This window comes from Triturus cristatus, chromosome 7, assembly GCF_964204655.1.
Source record: "Triturus cristatus chromosome 7, aTriCri1.1, whole genome shotgun sequence".
NCBI lineage: Eukaryota > Metazoa > Chordata > Amphibia > Caudata > Salamandridae > Triturus > Triturus cristatus.
In genome coordinates this window covers 1,593,536,753-1,593,561,403 of record NC_140590.1, presented here as the reverse complement: position 1 = coordinate 1,593,561,403, position 24,651 = coordinate 1,593,536,753, and the positions used below count along the sequence as shown (strand labels likewise).

Below are 24,651 nucleotides of genomic sequence, written 5' to 3'. Positions count from 1 at the left end.
GCTACTACATTAATGAATAAGTAAAAACAAGTTATGGTTTTACGAGTGCTGCCACCAGTACTGGATCCAATTGACTTAGGCATTGCACGCTGGAGGGTCAGGGCGAGGACTTCATTTCTCTGTGAGCACTTGAGCTTAGATTACTTTTTCAATGATAAAGATGCAACCTGAGAAAAACATTTTTTTACAAGTCTTCAGTGGCCAGTATTATCGAAGTCTCCCATGAATCAACAGTCTTGCATCTTCTTTTGAATAGCTAACCCATATTGGAATTTTCCAATGCATGCTGAAAAGCCCACCGCGGGCTACAAACGACAACAGGGGTAGGAGAACCCACACACGCTCTAAATGGGACCAAAGCAAAAATTCAGACTTATAGGATCCCCTAAACATGATCTTATACCATTCTCGTGGACACAATCAACAGGCACACCCCTTTTCAGTCTAAGGACTTCAAAAAAGCTAGAAGTGGTCTCCAACAATACAGTGATAGTCTGCATTTATTAGAAGCAGAGACCGAAAACATTCAGTTGCTGCTTTGCTGGACAAAAACACATTCTACTTTTAACAAAGAAGGTTAGAGCTTTCCTTGCGATTGCTCCACTTCTCTAATCTACGAGTACTGGTGAGGAAACATCAGTGGATACAAATCAAGACAGTCAAATTAATTTTTCACATCTCACATAGTAAGATAAACATCCAACTGATGGCAATTTATTTCCAGTGTCTGCTAGTTTTAGAACAGGTTGTTTAAAAAGTTATCTGCTGATGCATAGGGCAATATAAGAAATCCACAGTTTGAGGGCATTAATCCGGTCACGCCCAGCTTCTGGCCACACCTGACATACAGAAAGAAAGCATCAGCATGGCCAAGACATTCAATTCCCATTACTATGTGTTTTATGTTTAACTTTGTTTTATTTACATTTTGCGGGAAGGAAACCACATACATATTAGATAACCCTGTACCCAAATCTCGTTGCGTCTTCGCCTCCCGACATACATTGCAATTAGAGTTATCTACGTGGAGGCTCTTAAATGTCCATAGGGTACTTCCACAAGGTTGTTTCGCGTTGTTACGTATCACGTGGTTTGCCCCCCCCCCCCCCCCCCAGCCATATCAGAAATTTAACAAAACAGTAACACCCCCCACCCCACCCTCCCCTGAACTGGTGTGCTTAGGGCCTGTCACAGTTTTGGCCAATATGGGGAACGCTAAACTGAAAGCCAATCAGGTAGCCCCACATGTCCCACCCGACTCGGAGAAGACTAAAATACTTATGGCAGGTTACTTCATTCAGGCCAATAGGGACACTAGGGGCTGCCAAGTGTCTCTAAATCCCTCCTCGGAGTTAGTGAGGGAAGCATGGATCCGTTCCATCCCTAAGATATACCACAACCTATGCAACCATCCTGTGTATGTCGGTCGAATCTGCGTCCCCCTATGTGATAAAATGTGAGGAGTTGCTGCCCCCAAATCCAGTCCCATCTGTTTCCCCCTTCTACATTTCAAAAGATAAGTTAACGGGTTAGGCAGCCCCAGCACTACATAAGCCGGGAACCGCTGTATCTTGGTCTCAAACTGTCGGTCATTATCATCTAGTATCTTGGTCCAGTAACTCGTCAGTTCCTTACAGTCCCATAGCAGGTGCACTAGTGTGCCCTCTTCCTCGCATCCATGCCAACAAGTCGGGCTGCGGTCCGGATTCCCTTTATTCAAACGTGCTGCCGTCAAGAACCAGTAGGTGGCTATCTTGACGGCAGATTCCTTGCTGGCAGTGTTGCGTGCCGTATGATTGGCCCTATAATATATGTCCCTCAACTCTTTCTCTGTAAGCTCCCGCCCCAAATTCTCTCGCCCATCTTTTCTGGCTGGCAGTGGGTTGCGAAGGGGCTGGTGGGCGCAACATGTCATACAATTCAGGAGATCATTTTCTTGTCTGTATGTTTCGTCACCAGCCCCTTTTCATATTTTGTTAATGTCGTGCTCACTTTTTGCCGTATCTCTGGCTGGAGAAGCCAGTGGCAGATGTGGAAGTACTGGAACCAATCTGATTCAGGGATGGCATAAATTTGTCGCACCTCTGGAAACGGAAGGATCCCTGCCAGATCAAATAAATGCCCTGCTGCTTTACAGTCCGACTTGAGCCATGCCACGAACACTCTTTCATCCGTCCCTGGAATAAACCCTTGATTATCAAATAAGGGAGTCATGGGGAAGGGAAGGACATCAACCCTCGTCTGGTGGCCACTCCATCCCACACTCGCAGCAAGGAGTTCGTTATGGGGGAACCCCTGAGATTCGATGGTCTATCTGCCTTCTTCAAGAAGGGGACTTTCCACAGGGAAAGTTTCGCCAGCGCCCTATCCTGAAACAGCCACCTCTTTTCAGATTCCGGTCGACTCCACTCCACTCCACCAAGAATCTTAGCTGCGCCGCTCTAAAATATTCCAACATATTCGGAATCCCAAGCCCTCCCTCCTCCGGTGGCCTGTAGCTGAGATCCCTGCGTAGGTCGTCGCGGCCCAGCCCATACGAACTGCTGAATCGCCTGCTGTAGCTTGTGGATAGTCCCCGATGGGAGCCAAACCGGTAGCGTATGGAACAAGTACAGCGCCCTGGGGAGAACCGACATCTTGATCGCTGTGATCCATCCCAGTAGCAACAGTTGATGATGTTTCCAGTGCTGAAGGTCCCTCGTGACCGGAGCGAGTAATTTGGAATAGTTTAGCGTGACTATCTGTATTATTGACTGGGCCAAATCCAGCCCCACATATGGGACCGAATCCCAAACCAGTATCCCCACAAAGGGCTCAATTCCTACACACGACGGCTCCCCCCCGCCGACCCAGTCGGAGAATCATGGCCTTCCCTACATTTACCCAAAAACCAGAGACCTGGCCAAAGGACTCCAATTCCCGTAAAAATGCTGGCACTGATTTCTCCGGCTTCTCCAGGGTCGCAAGGATATCATCGGAATGGAGGCTCACAGAGTGTCTCTCCCCGCCAAAGGGGATGCCTCGAATATCAGGGTTGTCCCTTATCTTCTGTGCCAGTGATTCAATATAAAGCGCGAAGAGGAGGGGCGATAGCGGGCACTCTTGCCTCATACCCTGTTGAATCTCAAAAGAACTAGACCCTAGCCCATTAACCCTAATTGTCGCGGTGAGTGCACTGTAACAGCTCGCCACCCAAGCCCTGAACCGATCTCCGAGACCTAAGTGAGCTAGAGTCTTATCAGGAAATCCCAGTCCACCCTGTCGAATGTCTTCTCGGCATCGACCGACAGCAAGAGGGCATCCATCCTCATGCGGTGGGCTTTATCAACGAGATGAAGAATGCGTTTGGTGTTATCACTACTCTGCCGGTTGTGGATGAAACCGGACTGATCCGGTTAGATGACGCCCTGCATCAGTGGACCCAGCCTGGCCCCCAGTGAACAGCTTCGGGTCGATATTGAGGCGGGACACCGGGCGGTAGGAGCCACATTGGGTTTTATCCTTCTCGGGCTTGGGAAGCACCACTATAGCGGCCGCTAGCATATCAGGAGGGATTGTCCCGGGCCCTGTGAAGGAGTTAAAAAGCCGCGTCAGGACCGGGGCTAAAAGCTGGCAAAAGGATTTATAAAAACCCACTGAAAAACCATCTGGCCCCGGCGATTTCAAAAGCTTGAGGCAGGAAATAGCCCCTATCACGTCCTCTATCCTGATCGGTGCCTCCAACGCATCCGCCCCTTCCTTAGTTAATGCGGTTGTGTTTATTCCTTGTAAAAATTAGTCCATATTGGGACCTGGGAGCAAATCCTTCTGATAGAGGACAGAGTAGAATTCCTGAAAGGCCCCTGCAATCTCAGCATCTTCTTCTACGACCTCCCCTTTAGCATTCTGGAGAGACTGGACCTTCATCTGCTGGGTGCGGGCCCTAAGTTTACTCGCCAACATACGCCCAGTCTTGTCCCCCCCGATTTGGTAGGAGTGCTTGACCCGGAGGGCCGCATATTTGGCCATATCCAAATCGAGCCCTGCCAGTTGGGCCCTTGCCGCCTTCTGTTGGCGCCAAACCCTAGGCGCGCCTGTCCTGCTGTGCACCCTTTCCAGTTCCAACACTTGAGCCGTGAGAAGTTCCCACTTGTCTTTACGCTCCCTATTTTCAGCTGCAGAGATGGCTATCAGTTCCCCCCGCACCACCGCCTTGAGTGCTCCCCACAAAGTAGGTAGGGAAGTACCAGGGGTGTCGTTCAGCGCCAAGTAGTCTGTAATACATTCATGAATCTGTTTTGTCACTCCCTCCCTGCACAACATGCTTTCCCGAAGTCGCCAACACCCTTTCTGTCTATGTATTGGGGGTACCCTAATAGTCACTGTGTCGTGATCCGATAGTGCTGCCGGAATGATGTTCGCCTCGTCCACTAACCTATTCAGTTCGATGGTGCCTAAAAGGTAGTCAAGTCGGGCATAAGTGTGGTGTGCGTGTGAATAGAAAGAAAATTGAGAAGAGTGTGGGTGAGCTACCAGCTATATGTCCACCAACCCCCTAGACTGCAGCCATTCTTTCCTTGCATTGGACAAAGCTCCCGTTTGGGCATAGCGATGGCTGGACCTATCCAACGCAGTGTCCATGCCTAAATTCAGATCCCCACCTACCAATAGCCGCCGCTCTTGTGAGCTCAGGACCTCGGAGAGAGTTGCTGTCAGGAATTTCTCCTGTCCCGAATTGGCAGCATATATAGATCCCACCACAAGGGGCGAGCCCTTTATCCATAACCTATAAGCTAAAAGGCGACCTTTAACTTCCGCTACTTTGTACCCTACTTTCCTCGCAAATCGTTTGGCAACTAGTATGGCCACCCCCGCTTTTTCGTCTGCTATGAAAGAAAAGAATTGTTGGGGAAAAGCCCTCGACTTCATCCGATGCCAATCTTTGGGGAGGAGATGGGTCTCCTGGATGAGACACACATTGCCCCCAGGTTCTCCAAATAGGACAATATGGATTTTCGTTGAATAGGGTTGTTAAGCCCATTCACATTGAGGGTGACTACCTGAAGTGTGGCGTGTGACATGGGATCTTAGTGGAACCTGCCTGCCTCGTATGTGTGCCTCTGATCTCCCCCTTGTGTGTGTCCCCCCTGTTGCTGCTGCGCTAAGTGACCCTGTCCCTAACCCCTTCTGCATAGCCCATTTCTTTAGCACACCAGTTCCCCACAACCTAGAGGCCCCAACCCCCCCCCCAAATTGTCCATTGCTCGCTAACCAAAGTCGCGTGTACGTGGGGAAAAAAAAGAAATAGGGAGCATTTTTGGTTCAAGTTTCATCGACACCCAGCAACCCCCCCTCCGGCCAACCTAACTACAATGCGTATGATAGCCCCTGCTGAAGTCACGAGCTGTCTTGGGGTGCTGTGTCCTTGAGGACCGTTTCCAAAGCCACCTGCCACTCCTGCGCTATAGTGTTAGGGTCCGGCCCCAGCCCGTGTGCAGGAAAACATCTCCGCCCAACTCTCCGCCACCGATCTCCAGCTGACCGCTTCCTCCGGGCTATGGTACTCCAAACCTAGGATCTTGCATGCTTCTTGTAGAGATCGGATCTGGTAGAGCTTACTGTTCCATTTGAAAATCAAGCGAAAAGGATGGCCCCCAAGAGTAAGCCGCTGCTTGCTCTCTCAGGTGTGCGGTCACCCCTTAAAATTTTCCTTTTCTGCAAAGTTATGGAGGCCAGATCTTGGTACAGCGATGGAGTGCCCTTGGTATTTGACCGGTTGCTTCGCCCTGGCCTCTCTTAAGATGCGCTCCTTGAAGGGGAAATCTGGAAGGAAGACTAAGATGTCCGGTGGGGGGGCGAGAGCCGTTGTCTCAAGCCCACTCTGTGCGCGCAGTCGATACGGATTTCAAAGTCCGGTGGAACTCCCAGGATGTCTCGGAACATCCCTTGCAGATAGTGAACCATATCGGATCCCTCTTCGTCCGAAGGAACTCCCCGTACTCAGATGTTATTCCGCCTACAGCGGTTTTCGAGGTCCTCTGTGTGTGCCTGCAGGTCGAGATGTTGATCCCGTAAGCGGATCACCTCATGTTGAAGCTGCTCCACTTCCTCGTCCCTGGTCTGCTCTTGTTCCTCTATGGTGGCTACTCTTTCGCCAATCGCATCTATATCGCAGCTTATCTCCTTCACCTCCCCAGCAACCTCGCTTTAGAGCGTCTGGAAAGTCCTCCCTCAAAGTATTAAAGAGTGACTCTAGGAAAGAGCGAGTAATAGGGACAACCGCCCCCTCCAGATCCAGCTGCGATGTTGGCGTCGGGGGTGACCGGTCCCCTCTTCTCCCCAGATAGGGAGCCTTTAGAAAGCATCTCCTTCAGTGTCCGGTCCTTTTTACCTCTCACCTAGGACATTGTTGCGTTCTGGGGCCGGAATCCAGGAAAGGGCTACTCTTCCTCGCTTCCGGAGCTATCACAGGCACCCTGCACTCCTGAGCATTCCTGGCTTCCAACCAGCCCGTGCTCGCCAGCCGATGTGTCTGTCCGGAGGACGGTATCGCTCGTTGCCCTCTGAGCCTGCCCATTCCGTGTTAGGGCCCTAGGCCCCCTGCTTCTCTCACCGGATCCGTCTGGTTTGCCACCCTGGTCTTTAGCCGCGGAAAGTCAGAGCTGACTCCTCAATGCTGTGCTCCGTCAATATTCTACCAACGAAGTGGGGTCAAAGCCAGATATGCGGCCGCCCTCCTCACTCCACAAGCCCCCCAGCGCCAGTCCATTACCCTGGCCGACTGCTGTGAGTAGGGACCCCTAGTAACGTGGGTCGCCCCGGTGGTCGTCAGTGCCCCCTTGTATTCTTGTGCTGCTGGGCCTCGCCGAGCAGCCCTCCTGTCGCTGGCCGCACTAGACTGAGCCCAGCGCCGGGGGCCTCAAGCCACCCCACCACGAGCTATCACTTTGGGGGCTCGGTTGCCCTTCTCACTTCCTCCACACGGCAACGATCAGAGTCCCACCAGTCCGCCCCAGCACTCCGCCTCGGCCAGGCTGTCGCCGCAATGTCCCCTTCCTGGCGGGTGAGTCAGATTGTGTTCCTTGGACCCGGGGGGAGTATGCTGGGCCCTGATAAGGACCTCTGTCTGGGCAGTGCTAGGCCACATCAGTTCCCCTCCATGCTGTGGCCACGCTAGGTGCAACGGACGCCCCCCCCCTTTCCCGGGAGGGACCGGGCCGAAGTGCCCAGCGAGAGCCCCTAGCACTAGTCCCGCGCCGCCCGGTGGTCCACTCTTCTGCTCCCAGGCCCCGGTGTCAACGAAGCCTCCCGCTCAGTCCAGGGTGTGGTTCCCCCCCCCCCCTCCTCCTCCTCCTCACCAGGGCTCCCCGTGCCACTTAGGGTCACTCTGTGGCAATGCCGCTCCTCTCGCCCGTTGCTCCCGCCGGCACAAGGCCCCTCAGCTTGCCACCTGAAGGCGCCCCTTTGCCTCTGCCAGGCGATATAACTGGCTGAATTACGGCCACCACAAATCGTTGAGCGGCAGCTCTGCCCCTCTGCTGCCTCACCTCGGAGCCCGCTACTGCAAAACGCGGCCACTCCGGCAGCTGCCGCAGTCGCGAGGCCCTCTGCCTGTCTTGCCAGCCTCTTTCTTGCCGCCGGTCTCTCCAGCACGCCCGGCTGCCGGCGCGCTGTGCCAGCCTCGCGCCAACCCCCCCACCTCGTGGTTCGTTGTCGGCATGTGAGGCTGGGCCACTGCACCACTGGAAACTGCTAGCTGCGTCAGCAGGCTTGGCTGGAGCCGGGCGCCAGTTTCTCGTCCCGCTGCCCTGCGTCGCCGAACCCTCTGTAGCCGCCAACGGGGAACACAGCTCCGTATTTCACACCTCCGGGGGTGCCCTCAGGCAGACACCTAAGTTTCCTCTGGCGATGTAGGCACCCATGGGGTCTAACGCGCTAAAGTGACCAGATGAAGCAGCCGGAGCGGGGAGCTGCAGGGTAATTAGTTTCACCAGCCCGCCATCTTGGCCACACACCTTAATGTGTGTTTTAGAAAAGGTTTAATAGTCTCTTCTTATGGAACCCACTACTGCGAATTGGATGAGACCCCTCTCCTCTCACAATAAATGATCCAACAAATCTGGAACGGATACATATGGACTTGTGCACCCTCCTTCCCTCATAACTTTCCGAATGACTCAGTGTGCATTAAAGCTATTGTGTGGATGCTCGGACACCACCATCCTTCACAAATATGGTTAAGTTCCAAATGATGAGAATAACAAACCTGATCATTTGCAGCTTGTGCTTTCACAAACAGCATGAAAAGGCACTTGATGCCAAAACTAGCACCGATATTGTTGAACATGTGTGCTAGGGAGGTTACCTATAGCTATTCAGCTCAAAAGTGATTTATTCATAGCATTCCAACAACTGCCCAAGATGTAAATTGGGTATAAAGCAATAATAACACATCTCCCAACATTGCACCAAAGGTATATGCATTAATTAGTAGTCTCCATAATGGACTACTTCAGAGCACAGAATGCTGGCAAGTAAATTAATCAGTTACATCATCAAGCTGACCTATACCAGATTCAATGAAAATCAAACCAGTCCTTGGTTTTTTGATAACACGAACAAATACACAAAGTGCAAATGTTCTTTGTCTCATGTGGTATTGTGACCCTCTGATAATCTCCAAGATGAAGTCTGTAGGCACGTCAAACTTCATGTCATAATTGGGAGGTTAACTCATGGGAAATATTACCTTTTTCACATATCTCCTACGAACAGGAAGCATAAAATCAAGACAATTTTGAAGGGTAACCACTCAAGTCTTATTTGCTGCTTACTCGGTCAATAGATTAGTGAAACACAGAAGAGGTCCACTCTTTCATAACCAAGATCTGAAACTCTACGACAAGGCAATTACTAGCCTCCTCCCAATGACAAAATGACAACATCCACTGTTGAAGTAGATTCCTTTCTCAAGTGAACTGGCGACTCTAGCAATTCACAATCAGCCTCTATGCAAAAGATACAATCAAGACCAGATCTATGCACAAAAATCTACATGTATAAACATTTTACTTCTACCAATCTGAAAAAGATAAATAGTTGCTAAAAGAGAAAATTCCAAACGTCTTCCCAACAGTCCACATTTGTAAGCTTACAAACTACTTTTATTGACCCCTCCTGTATCTCCTACTCCCTTGCACACACCAAGCATCCCACCAACTTCAGCACAGTGAGTTTGGGGTCTACATTTAGGCACAGCAGAAAAATCAAATATGGTTGGATTACTATATTCTTGAAAAGCTTAGGTTTTGATACCTAACTTCCCCCTCACCACCCCCCGCTCCTAATAACCTTAAAGACACATCACACTGAATTTTGGCCCCCCTCCTAATTATCCTAAATGATCCGCTTTTAAGCTGACTGTACCCAGATGTGGATCCAAAGTTAGTCTAATCAATGCCCACTAGGCAAGCAATCAACACAACTCCATGAAGCTGCTGAAAAATCACTCCACTCGCTCTGCATCTCAGACCGCCACATTCCATCTAATCTACAGGCCTTTCGGGCAAAACAAGAACTTCATTGATGAATTCTTCAATCTCCTCACCACCATGTCCATCCAACATGCCCATGCTACCCGCCCTGGTGACCTCAACCTCCCAGACAATGACCACATTCATAAAATATATATATTTTTTTTAACAAAAGACCAAGACCACTTGATAAAGCTCATCAATACAATCAAAGTGGTACAGCACAGGCCAAAGGCCACTGGACTTGTGCATCTGGGGAACGGAAAATCATGTGGCAGCGTTGACTAAATTATGCAGAAAGAAAATGGAAACCATAAGGCAATTTTTTTTTATAGTATTACTTTATTAGTTTGCAATCTCTACACATGGTAATACTGCTTGGGCAGAGATTTCACCTAATAAATAACAGTTTAAAAACCAAATACAGAAATAAGCAACTGGAAGATGACCAGTGAACCAATGCCAAGGGCCTTCCACTGTACACGAACACGTCGCCACGTTTAGTAACTTTTGATCTGTTTGAACTAGAAACTTTTTTTTGTTAGAAACTGCAGATTGTGCAGCAGAGGGTGGATTATGTGGTAATACGTCAAATAACATCATATTGTAAAAAAGCTGCAGCCACAAAATTCCATAATTCCAGGGGTCCCGAGAATGCCACACAACCAACATAAATACAAAGGCCATATCCTCGATCTGGTCTTCTGATCACCACTACCAATCCAATGTAAACCACCCATACCCTTGACTGGACTGACCACTCTGCCAAGGTTATCCCCCTACTCTGCGCACTATGAACAAACCAGGGCCCATTCAAGAGAAGACCAAGCCTTCAGTTCCATCGATTACTTCTCTATAGACAACCAAATGCTGACGCTCACCTCTAAACCCATCAGCTCCACATCTGATGTGAACATCCTCAAACAGCTTCAACAATTTTTGAAAAGCTATGTGGACGTTCACACCCTAGTTTCAACTTGCAAGTGCAAGCCGAGGCATTCAGCACCCTGGTAGTCTAAAGATCTTACTTATAAAACTTGATCCAGTTGCAGACAGGAAAGTGAATGTTAGAACAGAACTCCAGAGGACCTCTTGAAACTGAAGGCCTCCGTGCAACACACAGACACCTCATCACATTAATCAAAGCTAAATTACTATACCATCACCCTCAATGAAGCCACCAACAGAGGCAAAACACTTCCAAGACAATAGAGCTCTGCAACACCTCCTATATGACACTCCACAGGAAAGTGCAATGCCATCAACCTATTCTTCAGTGAACAAATACAGAAAATCGAACAGAACACCAGGCATCTTCCCAGAAGCTCTCAAGACAGGCCAGATCTTCCCACTCCTAAAGAAACCTATACTTGACCTTGATAAACTCGCCAACTACCGGCCCTACACTCGCCATTCATCAGCAAGATCATCCTTGTAAAAGGAGTCCATGTTCAACTCCAAGATCACAGCAGTGCTAACCATATCCTGATCGACTAACAGTCTGGCTTCAGATCAAGCTGCATCATAGAGACCTTACACAGCGTAGATGATAGCCTCTTGACCACAGTTGAAAATGAACCCCTCCCGCCCCCCACCTCCTAATATGGCTGGACCCCTCAGCTGCCCATTCCACAGTCAACCATCCCACACTTGAGTCTCAAATGGGATTCACCAGCAATGTCCTTCACTGGTTCCCCTCCTACCTTTCTAAACTAAACCAGTTTGTCACTTGGGCACGTTCAGGTCACGAAAGACCGCAATCACTTTTGGAGGCCCTGGGGTTCTTTACTATTTCCTGTCATCTTTAACCTTTAAATGGAGACATTTGATGTTCTACTCTTAGATAACAGCATAATGAATTACCAATTTCTAGATAATACACAACTATACTTGAAAGCCTCCTCTGCTCCAGATATCCAACTCCTCAAACACTGTGTGCACACATCATCCAGATCTGGGTGTCCATCACCTACTTGAAACTCAGCCCAACCAAGACAAATTCCTATTATTTGCTAAGGAAACCAAACAAGATACAGAAGAAACACGGCTCAATGACATGGATCCCGTATGTTTTCGATACTCAACTCTCACCAAATCACTTGGATTCACCCTGGACATCAACCTCTCATTCAAGGAACACCATGCCAAAACACAAAGACGGCCTGGTACCAGCACACTCTTCTAAAGAAAGAAACAGTTTCTTCCCAAAAGCGACTTCAGAACTGCTGTTCAAGCCGGTGTACTCTTGCGCCTGGATGGTGGTAATACCCTACTCTCGGTTGTCTCAGACTCCACACTGGCACCCCTTAGGGGCATCCTACATGTACAGCACTTCTCAAACACGGCGTGAAGAAATATGATCACATCACCTCCACCCTGATGGAACTCCATTGGCTACCCTTGACAAACTGCGCCATCTTCAAAACTAGCTGCATCATTAACAAAGCAATAAAAACCAGCCCCACTTGCTTATCTTGCAGACAAGCTAACCATATCTGGTGGTTCTCAGAACAGCCACAGCCAAGACAACATCAGACTGCAGACTAAGAAGTGTAAAAATAGAAAAACGTCAGACAAGAGGCCATGTCCATCTTTGTACCCAGGTTCTGGAACAACATCCCAATATCCATCAGTACCGCCCCAACACTGCTCCAATTTAGGAAAGGGTGGAAAACCCACCTCTTTAAAGAGCACTACATCACAATGATTCAAGTATCCATAACTCTGCTTCCGTTCATATTATTAGCAGACTTTCAGCTTGACTTTGACCATGGGCAGCACTGCCTTTTGGCTAGGCTTATGCTAAGGAAGTACCATATACACCCATACATGTACACATACATCAATACCCATCTCACAACTTATCATTGAATAGAAATCCATGACATGTTGAAAAGGTGAATGACCTGTGTAACGAGGCAGATTTTGAATTATTTGTAAGTTTTATTTCATCATCATGGTAGGGGATACAGACGGTCTACGCGTTTCAGCGATAAGCCTTCAACTAGACCAGAATATATATATATATATATATATATATATATATACATACACTTTGAAGGCACTGAAAAACAAGCAACTTTTTTCAACTTATCTGCTTGGCTACCCAAAGAGGTCATACCCTGCACTGCATTATCACCTGCAATAATGACCAATCTGTCTCCACCAACATGGTCATCTCTTGATGGCACCACTCGCTAGTTAGTTAATAACAATGTGCCACATAACTGAAAAGATCTTCAAACAAGGCAGGTTTAAATTAATGGTATATCCAAGGAAAGGTCTCTCAAAGATTGTTATATAAAGTCTTTAACAATCCCCCAATTCCACCCACCAACTCCTTCCAACTCAGGTTTCCTTCATTCTTTGCACGCCAACAAGCCAACAACATCCCAATCATTACACATCTCAGTATTTGCATACAGCACGTAGTTTGATAACACCCTGGCCATTATAAAAAGACAAGACAGAAAACAGAAACAATAACTGAGGAAAATTAACATAGCAGGAGAGAACATCTCGGCAAATCCCACAAGTGCACTTACCATAGCCAGCCCAAAAGGTCCAGAAAAAAAGAATCACATTGTCCGCTGAATCTACTAAACTCCAAGCCAAAGAAGTTTTTTTTTTTACTCTTTATAGAATCAGATCCACAAGTGCTAAAGATCATGGCCAATAGCGGCTAATTCGTAAAACCCTACTCGTCTTCTTCAAAGAAAAGACAGCCAAAATTCTGACAAATAGGTGTCATTTCCATTCAACCCAATTTTTCAACCACCCTCCATCCCCCAATCCTTCTATACTCCAGACGAGGTCCCATCAAGTACTCGCGAAAGCTGGAAAAACAAAACCTTTGAATCTCCGAGCCGGGCCATACCTTATGACCTCACTCAAAAGATCGTTTGCAGAGACCAAGGGAAGACATTTCAAGTGTTGTACTCTCCTCTCAAATAAGGCAGAATCAAACCAATAAAACAAGCTATCATTCTACTCATTAAAGAAACCTACAGTCAACCCACTGGATCCTGCTAATTACAGACTTTTTCGAAACTCCTTCTTTAAAATAAAGTCAAGGAGTGAGTTATCACACAGCAACTACAGTACTTTGTGAGATTCACATATTATGGGTTTCAATCCACTGTTTATCACTTGATCCAGCGAAGCCAGCCCCAGGCATGCGTCTCAAACAAATTTTCTAAAGTGCGCAATGGATGATGCTCTGCACCTTTAAACAGTATCATCAACATGAAAGGCTGAGCGTGACAAAGTTAATGCTTTAAACTTTCATTGAATTAGCTTCAGAGTATGAAATAAAACCGTGTTTTTCTGGGAACTTGATAAATTCAGGGGTCTATAAAAAAAAAAGGCCAGTCCACTGTTCTGTACATATATTATTTAGTTTTCTGGCCTTGTTGTGTTAGATGCTAATCTGCCAATTGACCAAGTCCATCTCTTTTTGGATGCTGGCTTCCTTGAGCAAATTGTGCAGCAAACAAATTTGCATGACGAACAATATTTGAGATGGCATAGAGGCACTCTAGGGCCTCATTCTAAGACATCAGTGGACTCCCACGTTGCTTGAGGAGTTGAAGATATTTTGGGGTCTTATGCTCAAAACGGGGTTAGTGCAGAAACCAACCTTGCAGTCCTACTGGTCTACTTGCACAGTTTGGGTTATCCCCATAGCTGCACCATATATGAGTAGAGATCGTTTTTTGATACTGCACCGTATGCTGCATTTCAATGATAATTCTGCTGCATTGCCCTGAGACCATCCAGATCATGACAGGTTGTTCAAAATTAGCCCTGTGTGGAACATCTGTCTGCCAGGTTTCCAGAAATATATACTCCTGGAAAGAATATAGCCATGATGAGTCCTTGATACTTAACAAAGGGTGGCTGCTGTTCAGGCAGTACATTGAGAGCAAAAGACCTCGCTATTGCATCAAGCTGTACATGCTGTGTGAGAGCTCTACTGGCTATGTGTACAGCTTGAGTGTATACAGGGAGTACTCCACTCTAATCCCAACTCGTTCTATGTTGTTGTATAAATACTTGTTCACCGTCTGAGCACTGCTTAGCCTGCACTAATCTGGATATATAAGGAAATGGTTTTTATCCTTATACTAAAGAGCTGAAAACATTCATCATACAAGATGGTGTCCTGTACCCTTTTTCAATCAACATGGTCATTATACAAGTTAGTAATTGAGTTTTAACACTTTCAAAGCAATGGTAGTAGTGTTGGTGAATGAGTCCCACGGGACATTTGTTTGGCTTATTACTTTAGGGAACGTATTCTGGGGAATTCTGCCTAAGTTTCAACAGAAAATGCTTGTGTAGTTTGAGGAATGAGCCCCCAGAAGCCATACTCAGAAACCCCCAAATTGCATCCACAAAATGGAAGGATTTGGATTTAGCACAGCAAGTGCGCTGTAGGTGCATAAAAGACGTTTTGTTGAGCTTCAAGTAGCTAGGGACAGAAGACATTAGTATAGTCAGGACTCTGATGAGGACAGAGACAAGAATGGGTAAGAAAAGCTTAGGGCAGGTGTACTTTCAAAGGGATATTGCATAGGTAGAAGGCAGATAGTAAAGGTAGTACAGATACACGTGATCACTTCTTCTTCACCCACGGATCCAACCTCATTTGCGCCGCACTCGCCCCAACACGGAATTACTTCCTCACTCAACTAAGCAGTTGACACCAAACCAATCAGAACGCAGTAGGAAGCCTCCACCCTCAACATCCTAACACACACCCTGCACCTAATACAGCTTCACTAACTCCTAATGCAAGTCCTGAAGCACACATTTAAAGTCTTACACAGCAATGATCCAGCATATCCCAATACCACCTTAGATTTCAGAAATCTTCCAGACACCTTTGCTCAGCATAGGCAGCACCAGAGCAAGGAGAATAGACTTCTCCTAATTGACTGCAAAAGGGCAGAATGACCTGCCTCTACACAGGCGCAGTCTTTAAAATTGGTGCATTCCGCACATGGCTGAACACTTGGCTCTTCAACAAGGTTACTCAATCGATCACCCCTGACTGCTCTTGCATCGGTGACAGGATACTCTCTCGGGTGATGATGCATTTTACAAAAAATGCATACCATTACAAAGAACTCTGCAACCAACTCTACACGTATGGGTAAAATGTTAGACCTGCTTGCCATGTTCATCCTCCGTCACAACTTGGTAATGTTCTTTTTGCTGTATGATAAGTGCATTACAGTCGCAGCACTGCACATATTGGTGGATGGGCATATCCTATGTTCTCAAGGACTACCCTGTGTGTCAAAAACTACTGTTATTCATAGTTTGACATTATCTTTAGGGAACTTCGACAGTATTCCTCTGCATGTCTGCCTTAGTTTCAAAGGTAGATATGCTCAATCAGTTCAAGGAATTATACCTCGAACACCTTCAACTTGCATCCTCAAACTGGAGGGAGTTGGATTTACCACAGTGCGTATGTTAAAGACACATGTAACACGTCTTCCTGAGCCTCATGTGGCTGTCATGGGACACATTAGTAGAGGTTCACGAGGCATGCATTCGGTAATGTTCAGAAAGAAGGATGTAGTTACTTGACCAGTGTTAAATGTAGTCAAACTGATTTGGTCCTGTGGGGTATGAATGTGATGGGCCCTTGCATGGAGGCAGTATATGGATGGGAGTGCACTGATCTGTTTGATTGGACCTGTGGCGGACGGTATGAAATGTCTTGTGTGTGGTGCGTAAATGGCATGTGAATGGGACATAAAGCGGTTGGTGGCTTGATGTGGCTTTATGGCTCACCTTCAGTAGTCTTGGTTTCAATATTCAGGTACTTTAGTATTTGTGGTTTGAAGCCAGCATTTCTGGAGGTGCTAAAAACAACCAGTGTAAGTGGAGGATTAACTTAAAAAAATTAGTCCCAGATTTAAATCTGTGGCGGCAAGATGGTCCTTACTAAGAACTTGTTTTTATCTTATTATGGGTAGCTGTGGGTTTGGAGCCCTAGTTCAGCGGCACCTAGGCAAACCTGCCCATTTTGAAAACTAGACAACCAGGGGATCCCAGGGGTGCATGACTTGTGTGGCTCTCACCAGGTTATATTACCTAGAATCCCTTGCAAATGTCAAACTTTGGTAAGAAATACACATTTTTATCACATTCCTGAAACAAAGACATGGAATCTGCATGGAGCCACAGGTTTCCTACCACCCGAGTTCCCACACGTCTCCCAATAAGAACGTTAACCCACTTGTGTGGGTGAACCAACAGAAAAGGACACAAAAAGGCCACAAATTGCTTTGTTGAGAGATAATCATTAGCGGAAGAGCCATGGGGCCATGCTGTAGCACCACCTACGCAAGCCTACGGACCACAGACATTTTTAAAAACTAGACAACCAAGCAATAGCCCGGGTGGTGTACCTTGTGTTGATCCCACAAAGTTTTCTTACCCACAATGTTCTACAAACCTCAAACTCTGACTGAAATCACACATTTTTCTTCCATTTCTGTGACGGAAACTTCCAGAATCCACAAGATTCCTGCCACTCTGCATTACCCCACTTCTGCAAATAAAAATGCTGACGCACTTATGTGGCTGAGCCTAATGCCCACTACAGGAATGGCTCAAACCAAGGTCAACAGGAGCCCTCGCCAGGAGACTCCCATTGACCTTGGTTTGATCCGTTTCTGTCACGGGCACTTTGCCTACCCACACAAATGAGGTACCATTTTTGTCAGGAGACTTAGAGGTACAGAGAGGTTTGTGGCTTCCCACAGATTTCAGAACTTTCTATCACAGAAATATGAGGAATGTGTTTTGTTTTTTTAGTCCAAGTCTGAGGTTTGCAAGAGATTCAGGGCAAGAAAAAAAACCTGGTGAAAGACATGCAGGTCAGCACACCAAGGATACCCCTAGGCGTCTAGTTTTTTAAAATGTACAGGTTGGCTAGGTTTCCCTAGGTGCCGGTTGAGCTAGTGTCCAAAATCTAAAGCTATCGACCCAGTTGAGCTAGGGTTCAAAATACGTCCATGTTGCATTTTGAATGTTTCCTGTTGCGGGCACTAGGCCTGCCAGCACAAATGAGGTGCCATTTTTTTTTAATCAGAAGATTTGGGTGAATGCAAGTTTGTGGCTCCCTGCAGATTCCAGAACTTTCCATCACAGAAATGTTAGCAAAATGTGTTTTTTAGTCAAAGTTTGTGGTTTGCAAGGGATTCTGGGTCAAAAAACCTGCTAAGAGCCATGCAAGTCAGCCCACCCTGGATACCCCTGGGTGTCTAGTTTTCAACAAGCATTTGCAATGCAATAGGTGTCATAGTTACGAGAGTTTGAGCTATTGACATTGCAAATAACAATGCATTTTATTTTTGGTTTTATTTTTAAAACATAACTAAAAGGCATTGTCATTTACAATGCCAATAGCTTAAACTTGCGTAAATGCGAGACCTATTGCATTGCAAATGCTTGTTGTATTGGGCTGTGCGGGCCCTGGTTCTGGGGCGAAGTACACTGCCGAACAGAATTAGGTGACGCCCTATCAAGTGTAACACAATAATACAGACACTAAAATGTGCCACAAGTGCTTCACACAGTACCTGCAAACTCAAAACAGAGGATGTTGGGATGGCAGCCGAGCTGTGCCCACGCAATTCCTGGCCTCTTTGCAGGCACTGCCAGGTGCTTGACTCATTCTTTGATAAGTAGGTGCAGGTTGATGGAAAAGGCAGCGAGAGCTGTAGGCAGAAGGAGGTGGCTGAGGAATATCCAAGTAGCAGAGTGAGATGGCTCAGTGTGATAGTAGATACTGACTGAAATATCAAATTAAGTAAACAAGCGTGGCCGCAAAAGTGAAAGCGGACTGCACTACAATAAAAAAAATTAAATAAAATAAATATAGTGCTGTTAGCCATGATAAGGCAGACCGTGTAGCATGCTCAGTATAAGGCCCAGTCCTTATGGGCGGTAACAAATGGAGACAAGCCGGTACCAAGGAAGGACTAAAAAAAAAAACATTTTCCAATCAGAATCCGGAATTTAATAAGGACAATGACACAAAGTCAATGACAAATATGAGTGGACGAGGCTTCCACAGCATACCCCCTACTACAGCAGGCCTCGCAGAGCGAGTAGCGCTGCCGCTAGGCTGGACCTAAAAATGTACAGGTTGGCTAGGTTTCCCTAGGTGCTGACTGAGCTAGTGTCCAATTATTTAGAGCTACCCACAATGGGAAAAAGGGTACGTTTTCAGTGGAAAAATGGGATGCGTTCATGTTGTGTTTTGGCCCATTTCCTGTTGCAGGCACCAAGCCTACCCAAGCAAATCAGGTACCATTTCTATAAGACTTGTGGGAGCATAGAGTAGTAGAACATTAGTTAATGCCAATTGGATTTCGCTGCATTTGTGCCTTTCAAACGTAAAATACCCTCTAAACCATTCGCTAGTACAGGCACCCATAAATTCAGAGATATGCAAATAACCACTGCTCCCAGAGCTTGTGCCCATTTCATAAATATATAGGCTTCCTGGATACCCATTTTTCACTCTGCCTATTTCACTACATGAATTGGTCTATACTCGGTACTCAATGAAAAAACATTATAGAGTGCAGCTCAGTTGTTGGCTCTGGGTACCCTATGTTCTTGGAGAATCTACAAACCCTATATATACCCGCAACCAGAATGTTATAGCGGAGCGGACATAATGGTATAATGTTATTATAAATCGGTAATTGCGACAAAAGGTTACAGATGAAAATTGTGTCACAAAAGGCCGTTTTTCCTATTCATTTTCATTATTTAACAGTTGTTTCACTTGGGAAAGCTTTGATTGGTGTACACGTGTGACCACTTGCTGAATTCGGATTTGTGTTTACCTTTTGGAAATCTATAGCTTTCCGGGATCACCCCTGGGTTTTACACTTGAAGTAGGTTAAGAGCACAAACAAATGCGAAAAAAATGGGCTACCTGTTTGAAAAATGTGAAAAATGTAATACAAGATTAGTTTTTGGGCTGAACACTGCATGTTCCTGAAAGCTAAGCTAGGAAGATGGTGACTTTAGTACAGTAAATCGTTTACTGGTGCCATTTTAAGGAAAAAATACAGACACTTATCAGAAGCTCTTTTTCCCTTCTTTTCTCAAACAACTCACAATGTAGCTATATTATGCCTATTTTCTCGGTCCCGTTCGGGGGAATCCACAAACTCTGGGTAACTTTATACTCCCAGGATGTTGGGAAAAAAGGACGCAAATTTGGCATGGATACCTTATGATGGAAGAACGTTATGGTGCCCTAAGAGCGAACTACCCCAAATAGCCCAAAAGAGGGTTCAGCACAGGGAGGGGGGGGGGGGGCTGCAAAGCCCAGCAGCTAAGAGGTTAAGCAAGCCCTCATGAAACCTTTTCAGCAATAAACGATTTAGATAACAGTGCAAAATGGCACCACTTCATAAATATTGCTTTTTCAAAAGATTATAACCAATCACAATTATTTCTCATAAACACTTCGATAGTCACATATTAGGTAGGACCCAACAAGGCCAGTTATACATTTTAATTCTTCACCAAGAGACCTATATGCATTTAGTGTACATGCACCACTAACACAAATGGTAAAGTTCCACAAATCTAAATACTTGCAGCCCAGTGGCAAGTTTTGCCATGTTACCAGAACACAGAACCTCTAATCTAGTTTGAGTGCGTATTAGATCCGTACTACCAAATGATTCAACCAAGAGGGCAATTTCACACATCTTCCTTTCCATAAACACACAAAAAAGTGACAAATATAAATAAGGTATATGTCCAAAAAGCAAGCAAGAGGGACGAGTATAAAGTTAAACAATAACTAGGTATAGAGATAATAAACATGAGCAACACATCGAAACTATAAGATGTGCTCTCCAATTAGATTGAGAGCAATCAAGCCATGTAAGAAAAGAACAGTACTACTGGAGAACATATTTCCAGATTTATTTTTGTTTTGATGTTCAGGCTTTTGCGATTTCTTTTTCCTGTTGAGGCCTTGTTCTCTCCACCACTATTCCTTGACTCCTTGCACTCATTAGTGTACACCCTGGCGTGAACATCTTAGCAAATGACACACTTTAACAGCCCTCCACTTTATCATCCAATTCACATTCTATGTTCTCCTATCTCGTGTAATCACTGCATTCTTTGACAATTAGATCATTTTCAGGGGTTCATAAATTTCGACCCATCAATCCTTTTTATCAGTTTTCATTTTACCGATTTCCAATACTCTAGCAATTTTTCTTACGTCGTTCCACTTGTATACTTTAATTGCCCTTTTGAACCACTCCGTTATCCATTAGATTCAGAATGGCATAACACTTTTCTTGAGCCATCCCATACACCTTCAAAATATGTTCAATTTCTCCAAAGGTAAACGGATCTCAACCGTGCAATAACATTTTGGTGGGACAACCTTCTTGGCTAAAACGGACTTCAAGAAACTTTACCGCTGTACCGGAGATTATGTCTCTGACTCATGACACCTATGTAACTTTGAAGACATATCCACCACCACCAGAATGTAAAGAGTGATATTCTCACCTGAGTGAAGTCACACTCTGTCCACCGCACTTTTCGCCCAGGTATCTGTGGGTAAATGATGACAAACCATGGAAGACGTTCTCGTCTTATAAACATTGTCAATATTACAGTACTCCATGCACTCTCGCACCATCAAGGCTATGTCAGCAAAATTCCACTTTCCTCTTTTTGATCTTCACCATCGCTAAATGGCCTTCATACACTAAGCCCAAGGCATACTTAAACAACATCTGGTTGTTATGAAAAATAAGATTTCAACGCAAACACATGCGAAAGCTGTGAAGAAATCTCGCCGGGTCTTCTATAATTCCATTAACAGAAGCAATTAGAGTTCTATTTCTGCGGACACAGGGCCTTGAAGCATTTCCCTAATTTGTTGATGTCCTGCTGAATAGGTTCCAATGTAACCTGTTCAGATCAATGTTCGGTGACCCATGCTTAGCCAAACAAGAGGAAACTTGCTTACAATTCAATCTGCAGGAACACTCTCTTATGGTGAAGTCTTTTATTCTTAGATTTTGTTTCCAATTACCACAACAGAAAAGGGTTGTTCAGACAAATATTGAGACAGGAACTGGATTACCATCGTTGGGCAAGCAACCGCTTGGCTTGAAGAAAAAAGGTATTTGTTGCAGCAATTAAATATGCAACCCGTATGGAAACAAGGTCTTACATTTGATTGTTTTAAGGGGGATTTTAAAGAAAATCTTGAATTTGAATTGTATTTTAAGTTTTTAAAAGCAGTGTAAAAACTGAGCACAAAGCACTTTGATCAACTTTAGTTACAGTATCAAACAAAGCCCATGACCATCAACTATATTGTGGAAAACCAAGTTACAATTTCTTCATCTTAGTTTTGGTTGATTTGAAATTGATGAAATCTGTTAAACCTGAAACTAAGATGAAATACCTTTAATTGTGCTTAAGTGATTTGTTGTTGCCCGGCTTTTGTAAGTGGATGCTTAAAGTTATCATTCCCATCAACATGTGAGCTTGGTCTACAGTCTTGCTAAAAAACTGAGCTTACTTTAGGGTGGTATCATCTGTTCAATTTTCTCACATAAACTTCAAATTCATCGACACCTCGGACCTCAACACTAGACAACTAAGGTAAATTTTCAAAGAGCTCCTATGCTCAGTGCCCAAGTTGTAGTACATTAATAATGACGCATTTCACGCTGCACTTCGGTTTGCCCGATAAACTATGGCACAATGGTCAAACACACCTATTTTCCCAAATTTCATTATGGATTCCAAAAGAGCGTGCCCATTGTGCATTTTGCCAAATTCCAACTCTAACTAAACAATTAGCTCTACAATAATGAAACATGCAGAGACACCAAATGGTCTTGCTGTCATTTGTATTGTTTTCAAAAGAAACTCAACACTTTACTTTGTCATAAAACAAATATGTTAAACTCTCCCAATACAAAACAGTGGCGGATACTGCGTAACCCAAAGCCCAATTGTGTAAATTCTAAGTATATAAGATAGACTCCTAATGAATAAGACTGTCTCATATGTTGTCTGACACTACTAGTCACGGTCCACTAAAGAGCTTATACATTGGACAACACCAAACTTGCTCATGTGTTTTTGCAGTCAGATGCAGGAGTGTAGCTTTGACAAGTCAAAGTATGGGGCCAATACAGAAAGGAAGAAGCACTCCCGTACACAGCTCGACTTAGCAGTTATCCTGAGCATGGCGAGTACTCCAAGCGTTCCGCTTGATGTACAGTTTCACCAACACACATAATACTGGTGTGAAGTGGTGTACTTTGCAGCTTTTATTTTTTTCAATGTTTCATTGACAAATGTTTTCCGCAACAGTTGTGTAAAGGAGCTCAACTCCCCTTGGACAATGTAAAACAATCAAGCAACACACCACATGATGAGAAAAATATGCGTTCTTTAATCGTATGAACCCCCATCCACTAGTGTGTAACCGACAGAGAAAAAAAAACTTCTAAACTGTGCGTTAGAAGTAGAACTCTGACTCTGCATTAGCACTTTGCCTCCACTACAAAGCTATTAAAATGAAAGAAGCTATATACACTGAGTCAATATGATGTTACTCAATGCGCTATAGTTCCTCAAAGCACCTGTGTATATAAATAATGATTTAGAACTCAGAAGTGTGTACGGTTTTACACTCTTCAAACTATGTCTTGCTATAGGAGGTCTCTTGTTGGGAATAACCAGACTGGTGGCAAATGAACCACAAAAAGCCTATCGTTCACTGTGACATCAGAATCATCGAGGAACCAAAATACAGCCACTTTTGTGCGCTTCCATCAACTCTTCAATAACGAAGATGATTTTGGATATTTATTTTTCTACAAATGTCTACATTGAAGAAAAATAAAACCACCGTACTGTGAAAACAGGTTTGTGAATTTTCAAAATAAAAAACGACCAAAATTCACCAGCTCCGAATTTTGCAAAAGCAGAAGAGAAAAGTTGGAACAGGTTTAGAGGACATCAACCTTAGTTTGTTTGGGTTAGAAATTTCAACAAGTTGGCATAGAACTTTACTTAGGTTATATACATCAGGCAAAACTAAGGAATAAGAATATACTTACTCAGCATTAAAGCCATTGACATGCAAAATTCTCATCTGTTTTACAATTGTGCTTTTTCCAGATTCGCCAGCACCTAAAAAATAAAAGCAAGAATTTTTCAGAAAACGTGGAAAGGGAATGAATGATCAAGTCGTTTATTCCAATTCACTTTTCCTAATTCACTGTGGAATAGTTGAATGCAATCTACCTTAAAGTTAACTCAAACACGCACACCCACTTGCATGGCAATCTGCAAAGAAGCAGCAAACACCTACAAGGGTACCATTTCTAAAGAACAGTTTAAATAAATGTTGCTCTTCCAAGCATTACAAAAAATAAAACACACTACTCGAACCAGCTGAAGTATTAACTGCAGACATTTCATTTACAAATGGCCACTGAAGCGTCTCTTCATCAGCGCAGCTAAGTCTGCAGCACACATCACGTTTGCACCTACGCTGGCCTACCGCTTTTCACTAAGATCGCTTTTCTTGGAACGAAAAGCAGGACACATTATAGGGAAAGCCAAGGCGGAAGGAGTGACTGCTGGACTGAGAGCTCCTCCCTGCGAGGAGGAACCAGACCTTCAGCTATGGCAGAAATGCGGTAGTAAATGCAGCACTCACTGGGTAGGGAGCCAGGCCTCGCTTTCCAGCGGATCACTCGTTGTGCACACTTCCATTTTGGACGTTCTGTTTTAAAGAAGAAATGTGTTCGGCACTGCCACTCGCGTAACAATGTCAGAACATACTAAAAAAACAAAATGAGATGGGGTAATACAGGCGAGGCCCCTGGAAGTGAAACGGCGTTACGTCAACATGGACACAGCTACAGTGTAGGCGAGTTGCACGTTTTAGGTTTTTTTTTGCATCTGCACTAAGGCCTTTAATTCAAAGTAGCATCGTTTTCGATTAAGAATAAAAATAACACACAGACAATAAATAACGATGTGATCGAATACCAGATATGCGCCCTATCCGTAATAAATATTCCTC

General features: G+C 45.1%; 1 protein-coding gene across 4 annotated transcripts in view; it reads right to left on the bottom strand.

Moving 5' to 3' along the window:
- GNAS (GNAS complex locus) overlaps nt 1-24,651 on the bottom strand; it is an 812,652-nt gene that overhangs the window by 297,361 nt on the left and 490,640 nt on the right. For 2 of the 4 annotated variants that reach the window (XM_085619449.1, XM_085619451.1), the window contains exons 2-3: nt 23,678-23,750; nt 21,096-21,140 (exon numbers count right to left, since the gene is read on the bottom strand). In XM_085619449.1, coding sequence (XP_085475575.1) covers nt 21,096-21,140; nt 23,678-23,750 — 118 coding nt within the window. The remainder of the gene's footprint in view (nt 1-21,095; nt 21,141-23,677; nt 23,751-24,651) is intronic. The other 2 variants (XM_085619450.1, XM_085619452.1) reach the window with 1 other exon arrangement.